Below are 27,236 nucleotides of genomic sequence, written 5' to 3' on the forward strand. Positions count from 1 at the left end.
TGCCCTTCTCTGTACTTGTTCCAGCAGCTCTACATCCTTCTTGAAATGAGGCCTCCAGGCCTGTATACAAGTACTCTAGGTGTGGCCTGACCATTGCCTGAGCAATGGTCAGGCCACACCTAGACCTTGACATAATGTGGCTTTGACAATGCCCCCCCACACATACACACTACTTGGACTCTCTCCAGTCACTATCTGGAAGAATAGAGGTAGCAAGATTATACGCTAGCTGATCCGGAGGCCTCCTAGAGAATTACCAAGAGGTTCCGTGCAGTGTACTAACTAGTGGCCAGCCTGCAAACATTGTTTTAGAGCTGTACCCTCGCAATGTAAGGAAGTTTGGATTTCATCATGGTGTTCAACATAACCTCAAAAAACATCAGCCATAATGCATATTGGAAAAGAAGGGGAACGGTTGACTGGAACTTAACTCTGGAGACTAAACATGGGTCCCACCACTTCAAGCCAATAAGCATAACGGTGGCATTGCACCAGTTGATGAGGGTCATCACCACATAGTATTGCCTGATAACACAGAGGGGCGGCATTCCTCAATGTGGTGTGGGCACCACACCTCGACCCCTGCTTATGTTGGTTCACACCTGGGTGGTCACCCACTGTGTGGTTGTGCATGGGGGTTATACACAGGATTACTAACAGTCCCACCATCATTAAGTCGCAAGCAGAGGATTTGGCTGTCACAGACCATCCGGACTTCACCAAAATTGGGTCCACTTGACTTGAGTGTCACCCAAATATTAGTTCCATCAGTGTTTTAGACTCCAGGTAGCAATCAAGCTTGTCTGGCATATCTGAGAGAACTCCTATGACAACCTCAAGGACCTTTGCATGCACTTTTATTTGTTCTTTGCTTGTGTTCATGTCCAGTCTGTGCAGGATTCGTAGCTAGGAAGTTGTTCTTCCTCGACTCCGCATAGGACACATTCGTTTCTGCTGAGGGCAGATGACCCTCCTATGTGCGAGTCTTCCGACACCATTTTATCAATAAAGCATATTTTAATACATTGCATTAAGTTTACCCATGTTCGCAATATATATTTTACCGGTTTTACTCATCCGACTGGCCTTATACACTCAGTCAGATTTTATCAGACAACAACCACGTGTCAGCAGTTTTTAAGTTTTTATACGCTATTAATATATACACGCATATCTAAATTGGATAATTTACTTTTAAACTTATACTGCATTATATATATGTATATAAATAACAGTTTGACGAGGTAGCCTTTTTTTAAAGGTTACCAGTATTTATCTTTGTTGACATTTTAATCTTTTCTTGGTGCAGTATAACCGTAGTCGTTTTTGGGCCAGTAAAATCAAAATCAATCAATCAATCTTGTGTTGATGTTAGCTTATGGACATGAATAAACTTTTTATGAAATTTTAAAATAGGTTCTGATTTACAGATAAGTGCAAATCTAAACGTTTGCTTTTAGCAATGAATTCCAACATTTTAATTTTGAAACATTATGTACAAATTTTCAGAATGTTGATTTTTTTAAAACATTCTGAAAATTATGACACGATAAACAGGTTCTCTCACATTTTGGTGCCAGCAGAAGTGTTAAACTTACACCGCCACTACTTTTACAAAATCTAATGCACCTATGATCAAGTTAGACTAGTGATACTCAAAAAAATAGCCCACATGCTATTATTGTAGATACACTATGTTTGAAGAGCTAGGAATTTTTTCTGTTGCTACTTGTGTGAGCAATATAAAAGAGCCTGGCTTAAATCATTCAATCCTAAAACATGAATAAAATTAAAAAATGAAATTTTTGTAACTACATTTATTGTGAATTTATTGTAACTAATCAACACAGAGGTGTCTTGTAAGACTTATATCTTACACGTATTCTGTAACAAAATTTCTGCTAGATATATAATCATAGTGGGATAAACCTGGCTAAATATATATAATAATAAATAAAATTAAAATAATTCAAATGTAGGCGAATGTGATTGATGAGGTAGATTATTTAATAAAGCAAAAGAGAGAAAAACAAAATCAATTTCATTCTTAGATATTTTAATCCTCTAAAGAGTAGTTGGAAGGAGTCAGTACATAGTAACAATCAAGGACATGCCTGAGGGAATACACAGTGACACTTAAGGAATGTGATAGTATTATATTCAAAAGGTATCTATACTGAGTAGGCTCGATGCCCGAGGAATAGAATGAAGAATTAGGAATGTAGTTAGATGGCAGAATTTTCGAGAAAAGAAATTTCATGAAGAAATCCATGGGAAGCGAAAATAGGAAATCAGGTGATCAGATGCTGGAAGGCGAGTGACCGAGCTTTGGAATCTGCCTGCAATTGGTGTGAAACCCAAGTGGGGGAAGAGCAGGAAAATTGAGAGTTGAAGTCAAAGAAGAGAGTCGAAGTTGAAGAAAAAAGTTGAAGTCAGAGAGTCAGTGTGTGTGGGCCGGAACAAGGTCAGTGATGTGAGAAAAGTAAAAGAAAATTATGATAGTGAGCTTAAAGCTAAGATAGTTATGTGCCTTATATTGAGAAAGAATCTCCAAGTGAAGTGATGTCCCTACGGAGAGATGAAATCTATGGGAGAAGTGAGGAGCCAGTCCTTCTTTGCCTACCACAGTCTACCAGCAGTACAGCCTACTCAACTGGAATGAAGGCCACCTCTTAGATGAAATAATCGCCAATCACCCAAGAATCTGAGGTTCTTTGGAAAGGTGGAAGTAGCGGAAGTGAACACCCGTGGAAACACCAACTTAGGACAAGGCAAGAGCAAGATAGGAACAAAGTAAGTGGACTGTTACTCTCTTGCTATATAAGCTATAAACTTAATCCCAGGACATATATATATATATGTCTATAATTGGGCAGTATAGTAAAAAGGGGTCTAGCAGCAAAAATGGAACTGGTAAGAAAATATAACTGAGTGTACTAGAACTAAGGTACTTGTATGTTTATATATATATATGCATATATAAACACTCTTGTATCCTTGAGTAATAGATTGAGTGCTTTAGGTGAATGAGATGTTAAGAGCAAATGATTAAAGCCAGGTTTAAACAAAGGGGATCATCCAATAAGACGGAACAGCTAAGAAATTTACTCTAAAAAGGGGAAGGTTATGTCAGGCATCTGAGCATAACCCAATGAATTTGTATTAATTAAAAGGACAAGGTCGTGATAAACGTTAGGGAGAGCAGAGACAGTTAATGCTTTATAGCAGGGAAATTTTAAGTAAATTAAGAAACCTCACATTTATAGAATGTATTTCGTACCAAAGGTAGAAATTAAAATAGATCACAAGAAGGAAAGAAACTTGTAACACACATTTAGCCAATATCTTATGGGTATTTAGAAATAGGCTAAGTGGTTTTTGTATTAAACTGAATTGGAATGGCCTCAAGAGTAGAAGGTTCCCATAACGTCAGAGTGAATTATATGTATATTAGGTAATGTAGCCCTGACCTGTTATAAGGCAAGGATAAATAGAGGAATTGTTAAAGTATGCTGACCAAGACTATGTTGTTGACCAATAGAAGGTAAACCCAACATTATGACCAGAATTTGCTGGTATAGGCTTTGAACTGTTTTCAATTTGAGTAGAAGGAATTATAGATATTATACTTATGAAATTTATAACATGTATTATAGTGTACTTGTATATATTATGACATGTATTAAAGTTGTTTCAAAGATTATTATCAGCTTTATGGTGGAAAGAAGCCTGAGGCTTATGCTGCACCAGACAAAAAAAAATTCCCGAGTTACACTAAGAGAGAGAGAGAGAGAGAGAGAGAGAGAGAGAGAGAAAGAGAGAGAGAGAGAGAGAGAGAGAGAGAGAGAGAACAAAAGTAGAAGGGATCACCAAGAAAGAAAAGAATGATGATATCCAGCTCGGGACCCTGGGTGTGCCAAGCCCATACTCACCAGATGTGAGCCCCTGGGATTACTTGTTTGTAATTATTCATAGACTCAGACACTGGCTTGCCAGCATAATTAGGTTCTATCAGGGCCAGGGAAAATCGCAACACCCTCTGGACCAGGAAAATTCTGATTTAGATACTTATTAAGCAGTCAGGTAGTGTAAGTGGGTATCGGAGGTTTGAGGGCACTTCTCTTTATTACTAATTACCTCATACAATTGAGTAAACAAATCAATAGTAATACAACAAAAAAGATCCCCCCGCCCCCACAGTCTGTCTCATATTTTTATATGTTTTACATACTGAGATACTATACCTTTCTGTGTAAGAAATCCATACAAATATATTTTTACATCTATGGCTCAATAAAAATTTTTTATTTGACCTTACTATTTTCCCAGTTAATATCACTTGTTATACTATAACATTAAATTTCAAATGTTTAGTGCATGGATGCTACATGTTCAAATAAATATAATTGTTTTCCTTACCTTCTGCAGAAGTTCGAATGCAGTAATAAGACCTAAGGTGAAATTGGCAATATTAGCCGTTTCCATTTTTTCAAGGTATGCTATGAATTCCTGTTTCAAAATAATATAATTTTAAATAATTATTTTTCATATCAGTATAGGATAATAATCATTATATATTAATAGATAATATTTCTTAGATAATAAGGATGGAAACTGGCAATGGTATGTATAATACTAAGCACTCACTGTGTTAAATAACAACTAGTCATTTAATGCATAGGACCTATGCTGTTGTTGTTTCTTAATGGTTTTTAAGACACAAGGGCATAAAAGGTCAAGATGTGTCTTTCCGGGGTTTTTTTTTTTTTTTTAATGTAAATCAATTTTTTTCAGATTCGTTTGTCAAACTGGATTTGCCAAATATAATTAAACAGTTTATCTATATTTGCAGAGTTATCTAATATCTATTGAAGAGTGGATTTTGATTATTGCACATATTCTGGAAGCAAATAAATCCGGAATTTCTGAAGCAAAGGGCATACCAAAAGGTGTGCCCTTTGCTTCAGTGCTTCTTTGCTTTCAATGCCAAGTTTTGGGCACACCGAAACTTGGCATTGAAAACAGAAGGGGGGATTTTCATTAGCTAGTAGATGATAATGTGTAAGGTGAGTGTGACCAATTCGTAGTCGGACAAGCATTACTTCCTCTCTTCGAATTTTTCTGCTGCTTCAGTCCTGTATTTGTGGATTCTGTTTCATTTCCTGCAGTTTATTAATGGTTTTATTTCTCCATATCTGGGCCCATTCATCTTCACTTGCTCTAATAATAATTAATATAAAATCAGTATATGGCACCATCATTGTTTTTTTTTTGCAATTCACTGCTGACTATGCTGCATTATCTGCTCTTTCATTGCTTTCTATTCTGGAGTGACCTGGAATCCAGCAAAGAGTTATAACAGAGAGGTTGATTATAAAGCCAATTTATTGTAAGATGGGCTTCTTACAATAAATTGGAATGAGCAGCCCAGAGAGCAAGTTGCTGGTGATTTAAGGAACTGCTGAGAGTCATGAAATAAGTAAATACATGGGCTGTGTTAGAGTAACTAAGAGTAAGAAAAGGTGCAGGTATACTTGGATATACAATAATGCTAGGAGTATAGTAAATGAATTTTATGAATTAGAAGTACTGGTTAAGACATCAAAGGCAGATATTGTTGGGATATCAGAGAGTGGTGTCACACAGATATAAGGAAATGAAGAATTGGAATTTGTGGAGTACAATATGTAAAGAAAGGATAGACAAGATAGGAAGGGAGGAGGAAATGCATCCAGTTGACACAGATGGACAGTGCAATGTTGAGTCAATTTGGTGTGACATAAGCACTGGGAAAGCAAAAATGAAGGTAGGAGTTTGTTATAGGCCTAATGACTGATGAGTACAATGACCAATTATATAGAGAAGAGTGAGCCAGTAAATCAGAGTGTTCTTATAATGGAAGATTTTTACTTCCCAGTTCATGCATTAAGAATATACAGATGAAGGAACCACTAGGTGGCAGTGATCACAGTGTACTGATGTGGGATTTACTTAAAGATGTAACTACCAGCAGGGATAAAAGGAAGGGTTTTTCCTTTCGTAAAGGTGACTACAGTGGTCTCAGAGATTTTTTAAGTTCTATAGTGGGACCAACTAATGATGTTACCAACAGCAGGTGCTGAGCTGGATATCATCATTCTTCTCTTCTTGGTGATTCCCAATTGACTCTCTCTCTCTCTCTCTCTCTCTCTCTCTCTCTCAGGGTAACTCAGGGAATTCTTTGTTTTTTGGCTGGTGCAGCATAAGCCTCAGGCTTCCTTGCACAATATAGCTAATAATAATAATAATAATAATAAATGGGAAGCATTCAAAGAAGCAATTTTGGAAGCTACTAGGTTTGTTGTTCCAACTGAGAAATACCGTCTAGGTTTATTATTATTAGCCATATGGTGCAAGAAAGTATGAGGCTTATGCTGCACCAACAAAAAAAAAAAAAAAAAAAAATTCTGAATTACCCCGAGAGAGAGAGAGAGAGAGAGAGAGAGAAGTAGAAGGGAATCACCAAGAAAGAGAAAATGATGATATCCAGCTCAGAACCCTGGATGTGCCAAGCCCATACTCATGAGCCCCTGGGGTTAGGATCAAATGGATGTCAGATGAACTAATGAGACTCATAGCAGAGAAGAAAAATGCATGGGATGCACATAAATCATCAGGCGACACAGAAGCCTATGCTAGATACAAGCTAGTCTGTAATCAAGTCACAAAGGAGATTAAGGCAAGAGAAAGCAGATTATGAGAAATATTTTGCAAAGGATGCAAAGAAAAACAGCAAAGGCTTCTTTACTTATATAAACTCTAAAAGGAAGGGGATGAATCAGATTGGTCCACTTGATATCAATGGTTTGACTGTAGATGATCATTCTTAGATAACTGCCAAACACTAAATGAGTATTTTGCATCTATATTCACACATGAGGAGTTACTCAAGGAGGAGAAGACCACATGTTTATCAAAATCTAACAAGGAATTAAATTATTTTGTAATAACTGAGAGCAAAGTGAAGGAGAAATTGTAGAAGAAGTTAAACATAAGAAAGACACCTGGGATTGATGGGATCTTAGCATTAGCATTAGTAGAGGCATATGATGCAAGAAAGCAAGCTTATGCAGCATCAGCCAAAAAAAAAAAAAAAAAAAAACTTCTTCCACTTCACCCCTCCGTTCGTTCAAAATACCTGTCCAGCCAAGCCTTAAATTTATTTAGGCTATCAACTTCCACATCGAGGGAAGGAAGTCTGTTCCACCAACCAACTACCCGCTGGCTAAATGAAAATTTCCACACATCTATCCTACATCTGTCTTTCCTCAATTTGAATTTATGCCCTGTCAGGTGATTATACTGAGAAAGAATCACATCAGCATTGAGCATGCTCAAACCATTCAAGGCTTTATACATCTCTATCAGATCACCTCGCAGATGCCTAGTCTTCAGACACTGTAATTTGCAAAACTTATGCCTTTCTTTGTAAGAGCAATCCTTTGTTCCATTCACTAATCTTGTTGTCCTTCTCTGTACTCGTTCCAACAGCTCTACATCCTTCGTAAAATGAGGACTCCAGACCTGTACACAGTATTCAAGTTGTGGCCTGACCATTGCCTTATACCAGGGGATAATCACCTCCTTATCCCCGCTAGAAAAATTCCTGTATATCATTGACAAGACACCATGAGCTACTCTTGCAGACCGTCTGCATTGCTCAGAAAACTTCATATCTGCTTGCACAATTACCCCCAGGTCCTTTTCATTCTCTACCACTGCAGTGTAATACCAGAGAGTTGATACGTTACTCTGGGGTTACTGCTTCCCATATGTAGTACTTTACATTTGTCAATGTTAAACTTCATTTGCCACCTCTCAGACCATCTGCTCAACTTTTCTAGATCCTGTTGCAGAAGCATACTGTCATTAGTGTCCTTACCAACCCTGCCAACCTTCGTATCTTCTGCAAACTTGGACATTAAGCTTGATATACCATCATCAATATCATTTATAGATACAGAAAACAACAACGGACCCAACACTGAACCCTGAGTGATTCCACTAATAACATTAGTCCACGATGAGCAGTAACCATTGATTACCACTCTGTCTTCTCCCAATCAACCATCCCTTTATCCATAGCAGCATTTGCCTCCAATGCCACACTGCTCCAATTTGTTCAGCAGTCTGCCATGTGCAACAGTATCAAACGCTTTTCTAAGATCCAAATATATGATATCAAAGTTATTCCTTTCATACAGTTCCTTTGTGACAACATCATAGTATCCAATCAAACTGGTCAGGCAAGACTTTCCATTAACAAAATTATTCTGTGTCCAAGCTATAACTGAAGTCTTGTCTAGATGATCCTGCAGTGCTTCTTTTACCAGGGCCTCCATTAATTTTCCTGGAACAGAAGTTAAACTAACAGGTCTATAATTACTTGTGTCACCATTAGATCCTCCTTTTTGAATTGGGGTCACATTTGCACATTTCAAGTCCATGGGTACCTCCCCTGAGTCCAAAGAAGCTCTCATAATTATGGCAAAGGGTTTGCTTACTTCCTTTGCTGCCTCCTTTAATTTAACTGGATAGATCCCATCCACTTCGTGGGCCTTTCTTATGGTTATCTTCAACTATTTCTCCTCCACTTTCCTCTCAGTTATTACAAAATCATCTAGCTCACTGCCAGAGTTCAATTCACCTCTAGCATTCACCCCCCTAAATAACTCATATGAGCAAATTTCCAAAGAGAAGGAAAAACACCTTTTTCAATAAGAAAGTGAAAAAGGAGGCAAATCACAGGCATAAGTTCAGGAGCACAGGTTTTGAGAACAAGTGGAGAAATACCATCAGGACCTGGAGCTTTCTTAACATCAAGATTCGTCAAAATCCTTCTGACATCCTTTTGATGGAAGACCACAGGAGGCATTGTATGGAGCATGTTGGGAATGGTGGAAAGTGTTTTACTTAAGACATTAGTTGGAAGAAAAATGGGATGCTACAGGTCAGCTTTATCCTTGGTTGAAGTGAGAACAGAACCATCTGGTTTTGACAGAGGGGAGCAGACATGGGCAAGAGTTGCAGCCAACAGCTTTGGCAAGAGACCAGAATGCTTGGCTACCATTAGGGAAAGAAGCAAGTTTTCTACTCTTTGCCTGTTCAAAATCCAGTTTGTACTGAAGAATTGAAAACAAGCCAATTATGATATGCAACATTCTTCTCTTGAACAGCATTAGCACATTTATTGGAAAACCAAGGTTTAGATAAAGGACAAGATTTTAAAGTGGAGTGTGGGATAAAGGATTCCATTCCTACAAGAAAAATTTCATTGACACGATCAGAGCAAATGTTGACATCAGAAGTTTTGAAAGAGTAATCCGACCAAGGAAAAGAAGAAAAGTATTCCAGCAAGTCATCCCATGAAATAAAGGCTCCACTGGAGAAGAGACCATCACCAATTTGAGATCTGAGGTGCCTAAGGGACCACTCACTTTGACCGAGTACTTAGAAGGGTTGTTTGTGAGAAAAAGATCAAGCATGTTGGCTGTATGGTTAGGATTGTTCAGTATTCTTGTAGGTAAATGAACAATTAATGTACAAGATCATTAGTAATTGCAAAAGCCTCCGCATCTCGACCAGCTGGGTCAGTGTGACTAGAAAACGGAAGCGAGCTGGAGTTTTGAACATTAAAATCACCAAGATAAATTACCTCACTGTTAGGAAAGTTGGACTGGAGAAAGTCAAGTTGCAAAGAGAGGAAGTCAAAAAGCTTCAAGTGATTAGTGGAGTTGGGAGAATGGTAGAGACAGCAGATAAATTTGACAGAAAGAGGTAGAGAGATTTTAAGCTAGAGAAGATTCCAAATTACCAAGTCTCTGACAGGGAATATTGGAATGGACATATGCACAAGTACCACCTTTGAGGCAAAAGGAAACATATAGAGAATAATTTGGGCACCTGAGATGACCAGTATGAATCAACCGATAACTGAGATTCTGTCAGAAAAAGTAGATGGGGTTTGTCAGACTGCAAGTCGAAATGGACATCATTGAGATTAGAATTGAGACCACGTATATTTGTGAAATGAACTAGGAAGTGTTTGGGAGGTTTACATCTTTTTGCAGATAAGCTTACTCTATTAGTTTGACAATTTGTGGTGTATTTAATAGTAAGAAAAAGTGTGGTAGGGGGCTGGACATGCTGTATGAAATAATGAAATTTTTGGATATGACATACATATGGTAAGGCTATACCCAGATCCTTGACATAACATGGCCTCGACAATGTCCCCCACATACACACTACTTGGACTTCCTCCAGTCACTACCTTGCAGAGTAGAGGTATCAAGATTATACACTAGCTGATCTGGAAGCCTCCTAAAGAGTTACCAATAGGTTCAGTGTGGTGTGCTAACTAGCAGCCTGCAAACACCGTTTTAGAGCTGTACATTCGAAATGTAAGGAAGATTGGATCTTGCCATGGTGTTCATCATAACCTCAAAAGACATCAGCCATAATGCATGATGGAAGAGAAGGGGAAGAGTTGACTGGAACTTAGCACTGGAGAATAAACATGGGTTCCACCACTTCAAGCCTCCAATAAGCAAAGTGGTGGTATTGCACCAGTTGATGAGAGTCATCTACTACCTAGTATTGCCTGGTGACACAGAGGGGCAGCATTGCTCCATGTGGTTGTTGTTGTTATTTGGTTTTTAGGAGCATTAGCAACTAAGGCCATATTGCTCCGGGATATGCGGTGGTCATTCCCTGACCTTTCCGCATCCTCCGTATTTGGTGGTGCTCCATGTGGTGTGGGTACCACACCTCGACCTCTGATTACGTTGGTTTACACCTGGGTGGTGGTCACCAAAAGCGTGCTTGTGCATGGAGGTTATATCCAGGAATGCTAACAGTTCCACCGTTGTGAAGGTGCAAGCAGAGGACTTCGCCAAAATTGGATCCACTTGACTTGAGTGTCACCTGAATATCAGTACCATCAGCGTTTTAGACTCCGAGTTAACAAGTACAGCTTGTCTGGCATATCTGGGAGAATGTCTGTGAGAATCTCAACGACCAAAATCTAGCCATTTCAGTGCACTTGGTCTGGCCGGGTCATATGCAGGAGAGCTATAGTCTAGTTGGAGTCTGATCAGTGAGCGGTATAGGTGTAGCAACACATAATGGTCTGCACGCCATGACATTGAAGAAATTACTCTGAGAAGATTTAGTTTTCTACAACAACTTGTACGAATATGTTTTATATGTTCCAGGAAGTTTTTAATTTTTTATCATGTATTACACCAAGGAATCTAATACTATGCTGGAAAGTAATACAATGAGAATCTAACTGAAGATCTGGATCAGGATATAAAGAATGTTTGCAAAAGAAGTATATGGCAGTTGTTTTTGGTTTAAAAGTCAAGATCCATTGTTTTTTTTCCCAAGAGACTATTTGTTAATGGTGCCTTGTAGTTGTCTTTCAATTGGTCGCATATTTTGTGAATGACATGAGATGGCAAGATCAACAGCGCATAGGTATGGATCAACTGTATCAGGTATACACTTGGTTATAGCATCAATCCTAATGGCAAAGAGTGTGACATTCAACACTGAGCCTTGGGGCACTCTCTTTTTTTGTACATATGCTCGAGACAATGAAGAATGGAATCAGACCTGAAATATTTGCTGATGCTATCGAGGCAGTGTTAGGTGGGTCGGAAAATTGCTAGCTTGGGGGGAGACAAAGACCAATAGATTGACAGTAGCCACTGGCAGAGGCGAAAGAGATTCTTGCACTGCTTCTATTAGAATGAGCAGAAGCCTGAAAAACAAGATGCATGGTATTTCAGAGCCTGCTGCGAGCCATTGCGGTACAAGTAAACACATGGGTTGTGTTAGGGTAGCTAAGAATAGAAACAGGTGCAGGTATACTTGCGTGTACACCAATGCTAGGAGTTTAGTAAATAAATTTGATGAATTTGAGGTATTGCTCAAAACATTAAAGGCAGATATTGTTGGGATATCAGAGACGTGGTGTCACACAGACATAAGGGATGCAGAACTGCAATTTGGGGAGTACAACGTCTACAGAAAGGATAGACAGGATAGGAAGGGGGGAGGGGTTATGCTATTAGTTAAGAAACACATAAAAACCAAGGAAGTGAAGCCAGTCGACATCGCTGGACAGTGCAGTGTTGAGTCAGTTTGGTGTGACATAAGCATTGGGAGATCAAAATTGAGAGTAAATCAGAGAGTCTTATAATGGGAGATTTTAATTTCCCAGATATTGACTGGAATTTGGGGGCTGGTTACTCACACACTAGCAGGGCTTTTGTGGATTTATTGGATGATTGTTTTCTAAATCAGCATGTTCGGGAGGCAACTAGAGGGAGTAATACTCTTGATTTGATTATCAGCAGTGATTCTTCATGCATTAAGAATCTGCAGATAAATGAATCACTAGGTGGCAGTGATCACAGTGTGCTGAAGTGGGATTTACTCAAAGAGGTAACTACCATTAGGGGTAAAGGGAAGGGTTATTGCTTCCGTAAAAGCGACTACGATGGACTGAGACAGTATTTAAATTCTATACAGTGGGACCAACTGATGATGTTACGAACAGCAAATTCAAAATGGGAAGCATTCAAAGAACTTATCTTGGAAGCTACTAGGCTTTACATACCAACTAAGAAATATTGTTCAAGGTTTAGGCCAAAATGGATGTCAGATGAACTAATGAGGCATATGGCAGAGAAGAAAAATGCATGGGATACTTACAAATTAACACATGACACAGAAGCCTATGATAGATACAAGTTGATATGCAACCAAGTTACAAAGGAGGTTAGGCAGGCGAAGGCAGATTACGAGAAATCCTTGGCAAGGGATGCAAAGAAAAACAGCAAAGAGTTCTTTACTTATGTAAACTCTAGAAGGAAGGGGATGAATCAGATTGGTCCACTTGATATTGATGGGTCAACTGTTGATGATCCTGCTCAGGTAGCTAACAAACTAAATGAATATTTTGCATCGACATTCAAACATGAGGAGTTATTCAGCAAGGGGAATGCCAGAGGTGTATTCAACTCTAGCAGTAAGCTACAGAATCTTGAAATAACTGGAAGTAAAGTGGAGGAGAAACTGTTGAAGATAAACACAAGAAAGGCACCCAGGGTGGATGGGATCTATCCAGTTATATTAAAGGAGGCAGCAAAGGAAGTAAGCAAACCCTTAGCCATAATTATGAGAGCTTCCTTGGACTCAGGGGAGGTACCCATAGACTGGAAATGTGCAAATGTGACCCCAATTCACAAAGGAGGATCAAAGGCTGACACAAGTAATTATAGACCTGTGAGCTTAACTTCTGTTCCAGGAAAATTAATGGAGGCACTGGTTAAAGAAGCACTGCAGGATCATTTAGACAAGACTTCAGTTATAGCTCAGACACAGCATGGTTTTGTTAAGGGGAAGTCTTGCCTGACCAACTTGATTGGATACCATGATGCAGTCACAAAAGAACTGGATGCAGGGAATAACTTTGATATTATATACTTGGATCTTAGAAAGGCTTTTGATACTGTTGCACATGGAAGACTGCTACACAAATTGGAGCAGTGTGACATTGGAGGCAAAATGCTGCTATGGATAAAGGGGTGGTTTTGGGGGAGAAGACAGAGAGCGGTAATCAATGGACACTGCTCATCGTGGACTAATGTTATTAGTGGAGTCCCTCGGGGCTCAGTGTTGGGTCCATTATTGTTTTCTGTATTTATAAATGATATTGATGATGGTATATCAAGCTTAATGTTGAAGTTTGCAGATGATACAAAGGTTGGCAGGGTTGTCAAGGACACTACTGACACTATGCTGCTGCAACAGGATCTGGAAAGGTTGAGCAGATGGGCTGAGAGGTGGCAAATGAAGTTTAACATTGACAAATGTAAAGTACTACACATGGGAAACAGCAACCCCAGAGCAACGTATCAACTCTGTGGTACTACACTGACAGTGGTAGAGAATGAAAGGGACTTGGGGGTGGTTGTGCAGGCAGATATGAAGTTCTCTGAGCAGTGCAGACGGGCTGCAAGAGTAGCTCATGGAGTATTGTCAATGATATACAGGAATTTTTCCAGCAGGGATAAGGAGGTGATTATTCCATTGTATAAGGCAATGGTCAGGCCACACCTAGAGTACTGTATACAGGTCTGGAGGCCTCATTTCAAGAAGGATGTAGAGCTGCTGGAACGAGTACAGAGAAGGGCAAAAAGATTAGTGAATGGAACAAAGGGGTGCTCTTACGAAGAAAGGCTTAAGTTTTGCAAATTACAGTGTCTGGAGACTAGGCACCAGCGAGGTGATCTGATAGAGGTGTATAAAGCCTTGAATGGTTTAAGCATGCTCAATGCTGATGGGATTCTTCCTCTTTGCTCAGAATAATCACCTGAGAGGGCATAAATTCAAATTGAGGAAAGACAGATGTAGGATAGACGTGCGGAAATTTGCCTTTAGCCAGCGGGTGGTTGGTTGGTGGAACAGACTTCCATCCCTTGTGGTGGAGGTTGATAGCCTAAATAAGTTTAAGGCTCAGCTGGACAGGTATTTTGAACGAACAGAGGGGTGAAGTGGAAGTGGTTTTTTTTTTTTTTTTTTTTTTGGCTGATGCTGCATAAGCTTGCTTTCTTGCATCAAATGCCTCTACTAATGCTAATGCTAATGATCTATTGCCTAGAAAGTTCTTAATGAATTTTGGCAGATGACTCCAAAGTCCAGATTTATGTAAGTCCTGAAGAATCCCATATCACCAAGTTGTATCAAAGGCTTTCTCGATGTCAACGCATTATATCATGACTAGGTGCTCATTTCTGAGGAAAGTGTTCCTGATATTTGTTTCTGCTTTGATAATGAGATCAAGAGATGATCTTCTCTGGAAACCATGCTGGCTTGGACTTAGAATGGTTTCTGTTTCTAGAAACCATATCAGTCTTGAATTAACTATTTTTTTCCAATGTTTTCCCAGACAACTGGTTGGAGAAATAGTACGGCATTTTCTGGGATCTGTGTGGTCTTTTCCTGGTTTCGGGAAGGCTAGCACACACAAATGGCACCAACTAGCAAGGTAATACTTGTCTAGGAAAATTCTGTTATACAGTTGTATGAGGGCAGTTAATGAATCCTCACTTAAATGATAGATCACGGTGAAATAAATTCCATCAGGGCATGGAGCACTGTTCTTCACTTGTGCAAGTGCATTGTGCAATTCAGTCATGGTCAGGGGCAGGTTATATGAATGTGGGACGGCAATATTAAAATTTGGTTTGTATTTTCCTGTCCGTGATTTTAACAATTGAAATATTGGTTCATATGGTGGCAACAGCTGAAAGTGTTTCAAACGAAGTTCCTAATGTATTGGCAACTTCTACAGGTTCAGAAATTTCCTTCCTTTTTACAAGTAGAATAGAAGAAGTTGTTTTTACCCTTAATTTGTTTGATGATGAATAACTTCCTTCGTGATCCATATTGGCTCCTTTCAGCCTTTGACAAATCAACTTTTGGCAAGGTTACTGGCCCTGCCACAGGGAGGCAGGAGCAGTGCCTGCAGTGCCCAAGCAAAGATTGGCAGGTGTTACTACTAAAGACTAAGAAAAATAAAGAAAGGTGACTTTCCTTCCTTGCTCTCAACCAGTACTTTTGAAATATGTTGTTGATATTGGGTGTAATGGCACAAGGGTTATTGAGGCGAATTGTGGCTGTTCATAGTTTATTTACTCAAAGCATACCATTTGTATATGTTAAATTATATGCTTCTGTATAGGCCAATACATTTTAAATAGATTATAAGTTCTATGTTTGCATCATTTCCCAGGATATGAGATAAATCGAGTGAGACGTTCAGCCTCGAGACCAAATGAAAAGTGTTTGTCCGTATGGCTGAATATAGGGGACAATCAAACAAAAAATGCCAGACCATAAATTGACTTTGACAGGACGGGCACTGGGGTGGGTTTTCTCCCAGTAACAGAAAGCGATGGGTATGATGAGTGTGTGTCCTATTCTGAGTCTTGCCAATACCACTTCCTCTTATCTGTTTCATTAGGAGTCTGACAGCTTTGGTCCTTGTTTTATCTAGTAAAGTTTGCTGTTAATATTCCTTTTCCAGATCTGTGACCAGTTGTCATAATATGCCTTGCGAATGACAGGCTTACAGTCAGTGTATGTATGGAACCTGAGAATGTTGTGAGAAAGTAGGTTAAGGATGTTTATCAGCAAGGTCAGCACTTTCATTTCCCAGAATGCCAGAATAGTCAGGAATCTAGCAAAATCTAATTTTGTCTAAATCTGTTTGGACAGACTGCAGGAAAATAGCTGGAATGAATGTATTTCAAGGTAACGTGAGAAGATGAGAAATTCTTCCTTATGGCAGAGACAGCACTGAGCAAGTCAGTGTAAATTATGATAGGTGAGATGGATAGCTCAATAATTTTGCTAAGTGCTAATATGATGGCATATAATTCAGCTCTGAACATGCTGCAGGCTAGCACCTACCATACTGGCAATTTGTTCCATCAGTGTAGATTTTACTGGCATGGGAGTTAAGAGTAGTGTGAGCTGAGTGCAACTGCCTGATATTGCATGGAGGTATCCCCACTGAAGAAAGTTGTTGTGTTTTTAGGAGCATTAGCAACTAAGGCCACATTGCTTGGGGGATGTGCGGTGGTCATTCTCTAACCTTTCCACATCCTCCGTATTTGGTGGTCACTGGCTCAAACCCCAGTCTAATCAAGAAGCGTGTGTGTGCTAGGCACTGCTGCTCCTGCGCACCTGGCTACGGAGGCGCCTCTGAAGAAAGTGTACATCATAAGAGGCAGTAACATACGTCTAGGGTGAAATAGATGCACTTGTGTCCTGAAAAATATCATTTAAATCGATATTTCAACTCTGAATAAGCTCTTTAATCCTGAGTGAGGCAGTTGATTTGGATTTGGTTTACTCTTACAAGGAATCCCACAGAGTATTATAAAGAAATTCCCAACAGGGGTGACTTTTTGAATGAATAAGTGCTGCTATTTAATAAAAATACTTTTTAAAGAGAGGAACATAAAAGAAACTAGAATTTGCTTTTTAGAAAAATCACAGTGAAAGCTCCCAGAAATCACTCAGTCATAAAATGCTTGGCACCGGGGCCCAATAAAATTGTAAGCTGAGAAAGCAGCATTGAAGGAAGGATCAATATTGTTTATTGCAGTTGTGGCAGCTAAATATGCATGGTCATTTCTAAGTATACTGCTGTAACCACGGAACCAGCAGAAGATGACACTCTGCCTGTTTGCATTTAATTTGGTCAGAATATTCCAGATCTGAATGAGCAATGGATTGTCATTATTTTTCTTCCATCATATAGTTTGAATTGCACTGACTGAATATAAATCCACAAAAGCCTTGCTAGTGTGTGAGTGACCAGCCCCCAAATTCCAGTCAATATCTGGGAAATTAAAATCTCTCATTATAAGACTCTCTGATTTACTGGCCCACTCTAGACATTGAGTCTGCTGACGAGGCTAGTAGGGGCCAGACGTGTTCAAAGCCGCTAAGTGGATTTTTCTGATTTATTGATTTGAAATTATTGTTTTTCTAAAACTTTTGATTTAAATTTAGTAGTATAGCATTATTTTGTGATATTTCTGATTAATCTGGTGTATTTATTCTTTACTCGGCCTTGTAATTGCATAAAAGTATCGGTAAGGGTATCAAATCCACGTGTTACAAGTTACAACTCCGCTGAACGAGAAGTTTTTTTAGCCATATTTAGCCGCTTATTGAATAATTTTTACATCAAATTATTTTTTGTAAGTAGCTTATAGACCTACCAAGGATCGTTAGTTTATTCTGAATTGAGACAGCGAGATTTGAAAGTTAATTAATACTTAGATTACCGTTCATAACTTCCCACCTTTCTCTTTGTCATACGATCGTTATATATCGAACCTAGATAGCGTTAGTATAGTATAGATTATAATATTTTCAGCGATCGGTAAAATCTATTAAACTTGTTGAACTTTGTTGGCATTTAAATTGCACTTTTAACTAAATACATATACCGACTTCGATTACAAACGTAACATAATTAATTAATACATAACTGATATGGAAGTTATATAAAGGGAACTCGGAGATAATTAATACTTGACACTAAAAAATATATATCCCATTATAACTGTGTTGGGAGATAAGTTAGGGTTACAAACTGAAATTGAAATTTTATTTAAATTAAAAGTAATCATGACTCAGACCAGAGCAGCAAAACAAAAGGCTTAAGCTAATGGAAGTGCTGTGGCTCAGAGGAGAACTGAGGGGGGCAGTTGCCTTCTGAATCACAGCCTTCTAAAATGCACAGCTTGCATGATGTTTGTGGAGCATTCAGGTACAGGACATGATATTGCCATGGGGGATGTCTTTGTGTGTGCGCGCGATGCAAGAAGTGTATCGAAATCAGGCAACAACTCAGCGTTCTTATGGGCCTATATGAGAGCTTGAAGGACAGGGTGGATGCCCTCGAAGGAACTAAATTGAGGGGCCCATCAAGCTCTCAGCTGCCCACATCAACGCCAGAGCTTGCACTTGGTCATCGTGAAACACAGCGGCAACCCACAAGGCAGAATGTGTGACTCTATTGTCAGGGAAACGGGGGACATGCTTTGTAAAAAAAAAGTGTGACATTGGAGGCAAATTGCTGCTGTGGATAAAGGGGTGGCTGAGGGGGAGAAGACAGAGTGGTAATCAATGGACAATGCTCGTCGTGGACTAATGTTATTAGTGGAGTCCCTCAGGGCTCAGTGTTGGGTCCATTATTGTTTTCTGTATTCACAAATGATATTGATGATGGTATATCAAGCTTAATGTCGAAGTTTGCAGACGATACAAAGGTAGGCAGGGTTGTCAAGGACACCACTGACACTATGCTGCTGCAACAGGATCTGGAAAGGTTGAGCAGATGGGCTGAGAGGTGGCAAATGAAGTTTAACATTCACAAATGTAAAGTACTACACATGGGAAACAGCAACCCCAGAGCAACGTATCAACTCTGTGGTACTACACTGACAGTGGTAGAGAATGAAAGGGACCTGGGGGTGGTTGTGCAGGCAGATATGAAGTTCTCTGAGCAGTGCAGACGGGCTGCAAGAGTAGCTCATGGTGTATTGTCAATGATATATAGGAATTTTTCTAGCAGGGATAAGGAGGTGATTATTCCTTTGTATAAGGCAATGGTCAGGCCACACCTAGAGTACTGTATACAGGTCTGGAGGCCTCATTTCAAGAAGGATGTAGAGCTGCTGGAACAAGTACAGAGAAGGGCAACAAGATTAGTGAATGGAACAAAGGGGTGCTCTTACGAAGAAAGGCTTAAGTTTTGCAAATTACAGTGTCTGGAGACTAGGCACCAGCGAGGTGATCTGATAGAGGTGTATAAAGCATTGAATGGTTTGAGCATGCTCAATGCTGATGGGATTCTTCCTCTCGCTCAGAATAATCACCTGAGAGGGCATAAATTCAAATTGAGGAAAGACAGATGTAGGATAGATGTGCGGAAATTTGCCTTTAGCCAGCGAGTGGTTGGTTGGAGGAACAGACTTCCATCCCTTGTCGTGGAAGTTGATAGCTTAAATAAGTTTAAGGCTCAGCTGGACAGGTATTTTGAACGAACAGAGGGGTGAAGTGGAGGTGGGTTTTTTTTTTTTTTGGCTGATGCTGCATAAGCTTGCTTTCTTGCATCAAATGCTAATGCGTGTATATGATAGTGAATGGCATGGTTGTTGATTACATGAAATTTAAGGTGTGGTAATTGCACAGAGTTCTGCAGTAAAGCTGCTGCATTCAATTGGAAGTTTCTTAGTGGTGGTGATATTGGGAAAAAACTGCTGCTGCTGCACTGACATGACTGTCAGCTTTAGAATCATATGTATAGACTCGAGTGAACTGTGAGTATTGGGCTGTTAGTGTTGCTTGCAACTGTAATATGTTCTGTCAGGAGTGGGAATTTTTTTCCCATTCAGGGTGATAAATCACATGATCATACATCCAGGGAGCTACTGTAAAAAGGACAGTACGTTGTATATAATTTAAGTCAAGTTGCCAGTCAGTAAGTGTGGATTGAAGATGTATCCCTGTTGATGGGAAGGTTCTGTACAGGTTCCCCAATTTTGGGGAGAAAAATAGTTCTAATTTGGGTGATTTAATTGTCCTTTGGGTTTCACTACATAGCTTACTAGAAGAGTTTCTTTGCATAAATGTAAGGGGGGGGTTTATTGGCTTCAGCATAGAGGCTCCAGATTTTTTTGTTGTTGATTGGGTTTTCTCTGCAATTGCCACTTAGACCACATTCCCCCAAGCATACTTACTACTCCCTCCACTGCCAGTCACTGGAGGGAGTAGTAAGTAGCAATTGCTGATAAAAAATGTGTTTTAAATGATATTTTCTATTTTTTCTTTTACGGCATTTGGTTATGCTCAATTTTGGGATATTATTTGTTTCTGAAATAAAGAAGCGATAATTACAGCAAAAGTCAGAAGCAGCTGATATGTACACACTCTGATCTGTTTACTTAAGAAAGGATTTTCAACCTGTCTTATTGCTACTTGCTCATGAAAATTTTGGTATTGTGATTGTGAATTAAGTGTGGGAGTTTTTTTTTTTACCTCAGACTGTCAGGGATCATTAGTTTATGGCAAATTAAAAAGATACCTTTTGATCCCACTAGGTTATATGCACATACGAGAGAAGTGAATAACTGCCAATCAACATGAAATATAATAATTGAATCTTATCTATCCTCTGAAATTTTAGATTGTCTTCATGAGTTTAATGACTTACTGATAGAATAATTTTTTAAAATAAATGCTGAAACCAGTTTTGGAATGTAATTATTATAATATAAGGATTGTGAGTTTGGCCACTGAGTAAGTTGCCCTGAAAGTGAGACAGTTTAATTAGTCTTTATAAGATATTTATGGTCGAAGTACCAATGAAATTAACTTTATAGCCTCTCTGAAACACTGTACAAAAAAGAAATTACATTTTGTTTAATTACATTGATAATATTACATAAGTAGCAGACGTAAATCTGAGATCTGTATTTTTAACCACTTAAATTTAATAGTGCGAAAATGATCCACACACTTTTTCTTAAAAAAAAGTATATCCACTATTAGCATTAGCATTAGTAGAGGCATTCGATGCAAGAAAGCAAGCTTATGCAGCATCAGCCAAAAAAAAAAAAAAAAAAACCCACTTCCACTTCACCCCTCTGTTCGTTCAAAATACCTGTCCAGCTGAGCCTTAAACTTATTTAGGCTATCAGCCTCCACCACAAGGGATGGAAGTCTGTTCCACCAACCAACCACCCACTGGCTAAAGGCAAATTTCCGCACGTCTATCCTACATCTGTCTTTCCTCAATTTGAATTTATGCCCTCTCAGGTGATTTTTCTGAGCTAGAGGAAGAATCCCATCAGCATTGAGCATGCTTAAACCATTCAAGGCTTTATACACCTCTATCAGATCACCTCGCTGGTGCCTAGTCTCCAGACACTGTAATTTGCAAAACTTAAGCCTTTCTTCGTAAGAGTACCCCTTTGTTCCATTCACTAATCTTGTTGCCCTTCTATATTTGTAATTAAGTTATTATTGTAAATAACTTAATTATAAATATATAAAATAAATTTATATAAAGGACACTATTTGTGGGTCTAGATTGTGGTGTTCCATCTCTGTTAACCTTACATTTTCATATTTCTGGATAGTTTTCAAACAAAATTAAAGAGTTATCTATAAAAAATTTACAGATGTTTAAAAATATAATGAATTAGAATAAAAAATTACTGAGCAGAAAATAAATAAGAAATATTAAATTAAGCAGCTGTTATATTAAAATTTTTCATAAGAAATTTCTTATTCCATTTTTGTGCCAATTTATTGTGAGAAGAAAGAAAATAACTAAAATAATAATGACATAATACTTTTAACTTATACTTACCCTTATATTATCTTCATTTGCTTGAACTAAGATATTTTCCAAGCATGGCACAACAGGTTCTATCACTTCAGAAAACTATTCATTAAAATATAGATATATTTTACAATACAACTGGAAAAGTGCATAAAAAGATAATTAAAGAATAAAAACTAAAAAAGATACCTTAGCGCACACACACACACACACACACACACACACACACACACACACACACACACACACACACACACACACACACACACACACACACACACACACACAAAGAAACACCACTCTGCATAGTTTTTGAGGTTTATAACGCAGTTTTTTACACTAGTTTCAGAAATATTATTTGTTCACATTCTATCATTTTCAACCTGTCTTATTAGGATTAGAAGAGGCATATGATGCAAGAAAGCAAGCTTAGGCAGAATCAGCCAAAAAAAAAAAAAAAAAAACTCACCCATTGCACCCCTCCATTCGTACCAAATACCTGTCCAACTCAGCCTTAAATTCATTTAGGCTATCAACTTCCACAACAAAGGATGGAAGTCTGTTCCACCAACCAACCACCCACTGGCTAAAGGCAAACTTCTGCACATCTATCCTACATCTGTCTTTCTTCAATTTAAATTTATGCCCTCTCAGGTGATTATTCTGAGCAAAGAGGAAGAATCCCATCAGCATTGAGAATGCTCAAACCACTGAAGGCTTTATACACCTCAATCAGATCACCTGTGTAGATCATCTGCACATCTATGACTAGGCACCTGCACATCATAGATGTGCAGGTGCCTAGTCTACAGACACTGTAATTTACAAAACTTAAGCCTTTCTTCATAAGGGAGATTCTTTGTTCCATTCACTAATCTTGCCCTACTCTGTAAACATTCCAACAGCTCTACATCCTTCTTAAAATGAGGCCTCTAGACCTGTATACAGTATTCAAGGTGTGGCCTAACCATTGCCTTATACAAGGGGATAGTCACCTCCTTATCCCTGCTAGAAAAATTCCTGTATATCATTGACACCATGAGCTGCTCAAGCAGACCATCTGGACTGCTCAGAAAACTTCATATCTCCCTGCACAATTACCCCCAGGTCCTTTTCATTCTCTACCACTGTCAGTGTAGTACCACAAAGTTGATATGTTACTCTGGGGTTACTGCTTCCTATATGTACTACTTTACATTTGTCAATGTTAAACTTGATTTGCCACATCCTCAGCCCATCTGCTCAACGAGAAGTTTTTTAGCCATATTTAGCCACTTTATTGACCAATTGTTATATTAAATTGTATTCTATAAGTAGCTTATAGACCTAGTCAGGTCCCTTAGTTTATTCTGAATTGAGACTGCAAGATTTGGAAGTTAATTAATACTTAAGTGTCTGTAGATTTACCGTCGTAACTTGCTGCCATTGTTATACGATACATTATATCCCGAACTAGATAGTCTAAGCTTAGTATAGTATAGTATACAATATAATATTGTCAATTAATCAGTAAAATCTATTAATCTTGTTAAACTTCATTGTCAATTAAATTGTCCTTTTAACTAAATACATATAACAACTTAGATTACAAACGTAACATAATTAATTAATACATAACTTGATACGGAAGTTATATAAATGGAACTCGTAGATAATACTCAATACTGAAAAATATATATAGCATTATAACTGTGTTTGGATACAAGTTTAGGGCTATAATTTTGTACTGACATTGAAATTTTACTGAAATTAAATATAAATCATGACTCAGACCAGAGCAGCAAAGCAAAAGGCTCAAGCTAATGGGAGTGCTATGGCTCAGGGAAGCAGTTGCCCTCTGAATCACAGCCTTTTAAAATGCACTGCTTGCTTGATGTTTGTGGAGCAATCGGGTACGGGACATGATATTGCCATGCGGGATGTCTTTGTGTGTGCATGATGTAAGGAGTGTAAGGAAATCAGGCGACAACTCAGCGTTGTTATGGGCCTATATGAGAGCTTGAAGGACAGGATGGATGCCCTCGAAGGATTTAAATTGAGGGGCCCATCAAGCTCTCATCTGCCCACATCAACGCCAGAGTTTGCACTTGGTCATCACGCAACGCAGCGGCAACCCCCAAGGCACAATGCGCTGGTCCCACAGGAACTTGTAGTTGTTGATGACTCTATTGTCAGATAAACGGAGAACATGCTTTGCAAAAAGGATAGGTGGAACAGGACCAGGGTGTGTCTGCCGGGGCAAAGATTGATGAGGTTGCAGAGCAGATATCATCTTTTAAGGGCACAAAAGGTGATATAGTTGTACACGTTGGCACTAATGATATCAAGAGTAAGAGACTGGCGGAATTACTTAACAAGTACAGGTCACTGTTGAAACAAAGCTGTGAATCAGGGTTTATTTTGAAAATGTCTGCAATTCTGGCTAGACACGATAGGAGAGAGTATATGATGAGAGCCTTGTCAATCAATTCGGCCCTGGAAAGATTGTGCAAGGCTCATGGGGTAGAATTTTTTTCAGCCTGGTCTGTACTTGTTAACAGGAGAGACTGTTTCTACAGGGATGGGATACACTTAAATAGAAAGAGTGCAAGAATATTTGCTGATGCTAACAAGGCAGTGTTAGGTGGGTGGGAAAACTGCTAGCTTGGGTGGATACAAGGACTAATAGATTAACAGCAGCCATGGCAGAGTTTAAAGTGATTCTTGCACTGCTTCTATTGGTATGAGCAGCAGGCTGTAAAACAAGGTGCGGGCGGTTTCAGAGACTGTGGGAGTCACTGCGGAACAAATAAATACATGGGCTGTGTTAGGGTAGCTAAGAATAAGAACAGGCATGTGTATACTTGCGTGTACACCAATGCTAAGAGTTTGGTAAATAAATTTGATAAACTTGAGGTGTTGGTAAGAACATCAAAGGCAGATATTGTTGGAATATCAGAAAGGTGGTGTCACACAGATATAAGGAATATAGAATTGGAATTTGGAGAGTACAATGTGTACAGAAAGGATTGACAGGATATGAAGAGAGGAGATTTTATGCTGTTAGTTAAGAAATACATAAAATCTCAGGAAGTGCAGCCAGTTTACATGGGTGGACAGTGCAGTGTTGAGTCAATTTGGTGTGACATAAGCACTGGGAAAACAAAAATGAGGGTAGGAATTTGTCATAGACCTAATGACTGATGAGTACAATAACAATTATACAGGGAAATAGATTTGGCCAGTAAATCAGATTGTCTTATAATGGGGGATTTAAATTTCACTGATATTGACTGGAACGTGGATTGGTCACTCACACACTAGCAAGGCTTTTGTGGATTTATTGGATGATTGTTTTCTACAGCACAATGTTTGGGAGGCAACTAGAGGGAGTAATACTTTTGATCTGATTATCAATACTGACTCTTTATGCATTAAGAATCTTCAGATAAAGGAACCACTAAGTGTCAGTGATCACAGTGTGCTGATGTGGTATTTCCTCAAAGAGTAACTACCATCAGGGATAAAGGGAAGGGTTTTTGCTTTCATAAAGATGACTACGGTGGTCTGAGAGAGTTTTAAAATTCTATATAATGGGACTAACTGATGATGTTACCAACAGCAAATTCAAAATGGAAAGCATTCAAAGAATTAATCTTGGAAGCTACTAGGCTTTTCATACCAACTAAGAAATACTGTTCGAGGTTTAATCCTAAATGGATATCAAATGAACTAATGAGACATGTGGTAGAGAAGATAAATACATGGCATACATATAAATTAACAGGTGACACAGAAGGCTATGGTAGATATAAGCTGGTCTGTAAACAAGTCACAAAGGAAGTTAGGCAGGCAGAAGCAGATTACAAGAAATCTTTGGCAAAGGATGCAAAGAAAAAACAGAAAAGGATTCTTTACTTATGTAAACTCTAGACAGAAAGGGATGAATCAGAGTGGTTCCCTTGATACCGATGGTTCAACTGTTTGTGATCTTGCTCACATAGCTAAAAAGGTGAATGACTATTCTGTATCTACATTTACACATGAGGAGTTATTCAGAGGAAGGGGAAATGCCAGAGGTGTATTAAACACTGCCAGTGAGCTAAATGATTTTGTAATAACTCTGAGCAAAGTGGAGAAGAAACTGTTGAAGATTAACATAAGAGAGGAACTTAGGGTGGATGGGATCTTTCCAGTAATATTAAAGGAAGCAGAAAATTAAGTAAGCAAACCCATAGCAATAATTATAAGATCTTCTTTGGATTCTGGGGAAGTACCCATGGACTGGAGATGTGCAAATGTGACCCTAATTCACAAAGGAGAATCAAAGGGCGACACAAGTAATTACAGGTCTGTTACTTTAACTTCTGTTCTGGGTAAATTAATACAGGCACTAGTTAAAGAAGCAAGATCATCTAGACAAGACTTAGTTATTGTTCCGACACAGCATGGGTTTGTTAAGGGGAAGTCTTGTCTGACCAATTTGACTGGATACTATGATTTGTTCACAAAGGAACTGGATGGAAAGAATAATTTTTATATCATATACTTGGATCTTAGGAAGGCTTTTGATTCTGCTGCCCAAATTGGAGAAGTGTGGCATTGGAGGCAAATTGTGGATAAAGGGATTGTTAAGTTGGAGAAGACAGAGTGTGGATAAAGGGATTGTTAAGTTGGAGAAGACAGAGTGGTAATCAATGGTCACTGTTCTTTGTGGACTAATGTTATTAGTAGAGTTCCCAAGGGAATATGTGTTGGATCCATTGTTATTTTCTGCATTTATCGATGATAGAATATGCTACTGCTGTTGTTGTTATTGTTGTTATTTTGGTTTTTAGGAGCATTAGCAACTAAGGCCATATCGTTCCGGGATATGCGGTGGTCATTCCCTGACCTTTCCACATCCTCCGTATTTGGTGGTGATGGGCTCGAACCCTGGTCTAATCAAATATGCTACTGCAACAGGATCTAGAAAAGTTAGGCAGATGGCCTGAGAAGTGGCAACTGAAGTTTAACATTGACAAATGCAAAGTACTGCATATGGGTAGAAGTGACCCAAGAGAAACGTGCCAACTCTGTGGTACTACACTCAGGGAGGTGGCGAATGAAAAAGAATTTGGGGTATTTTTTTTTTTTTTTTTGGTAGTTGTCGGTGCATAGGCTTCTGTGGCCATAATGCACCTCCCAAGGTTTTTGTAGGACTTTGATCCAAGCCCGAGGTGGGAATCGAACCCGCGACCTTTGGGTTGCCAGACAGGCACTTTACCCACCC

General features: G+C 38.9%; 1 protein-coding gene across 2 annotated transcripts in view; it reads right to left on the reverse strand.

Moving 5' to 3' along the window:
- Positions 1–27,236, reverse strand: part of LOC150078580 (voltage-dependent calcium channel subunit alpha-2/delta-3-like) — a 1,140,037-nt gene that overhangs the window by 811,416 nt on the left and 301,385 nt on the right. For both annotated transcript variants that reach the window (XM_090384275.1, XM_090384274.1), the window contains exons 9-10: positions 22,013–22,087; positions 4,420–4,509 (exon numbers count right to left, since the gene is read on the reverse strand). In XM_090384275.1, coding sequence (XP_090240401.1) covers positions 4,420–4,509; positions 22,013–22,087 — 165 coding nt within the window. The remainder of the gene's footprint in view (positions 1–4,419; positions 4,510–22,012; positions 22,088–27,236) is intronic.

Source organism: Mastigoproctus giganteus, chromosome 11 (assembly GCF_048544385.1).
Source record: "Mastigoproctus giganteus isolate SK-2022 chromosome 11, ASM4854438v1, whole genome shotgun sequence".
NCBI lineage: Eukaryota > Metazoa > Arthropoda > Arachnida > Uropygi > Thelyphonidae > Mastigoproctus > Mastigoproctus giganteus.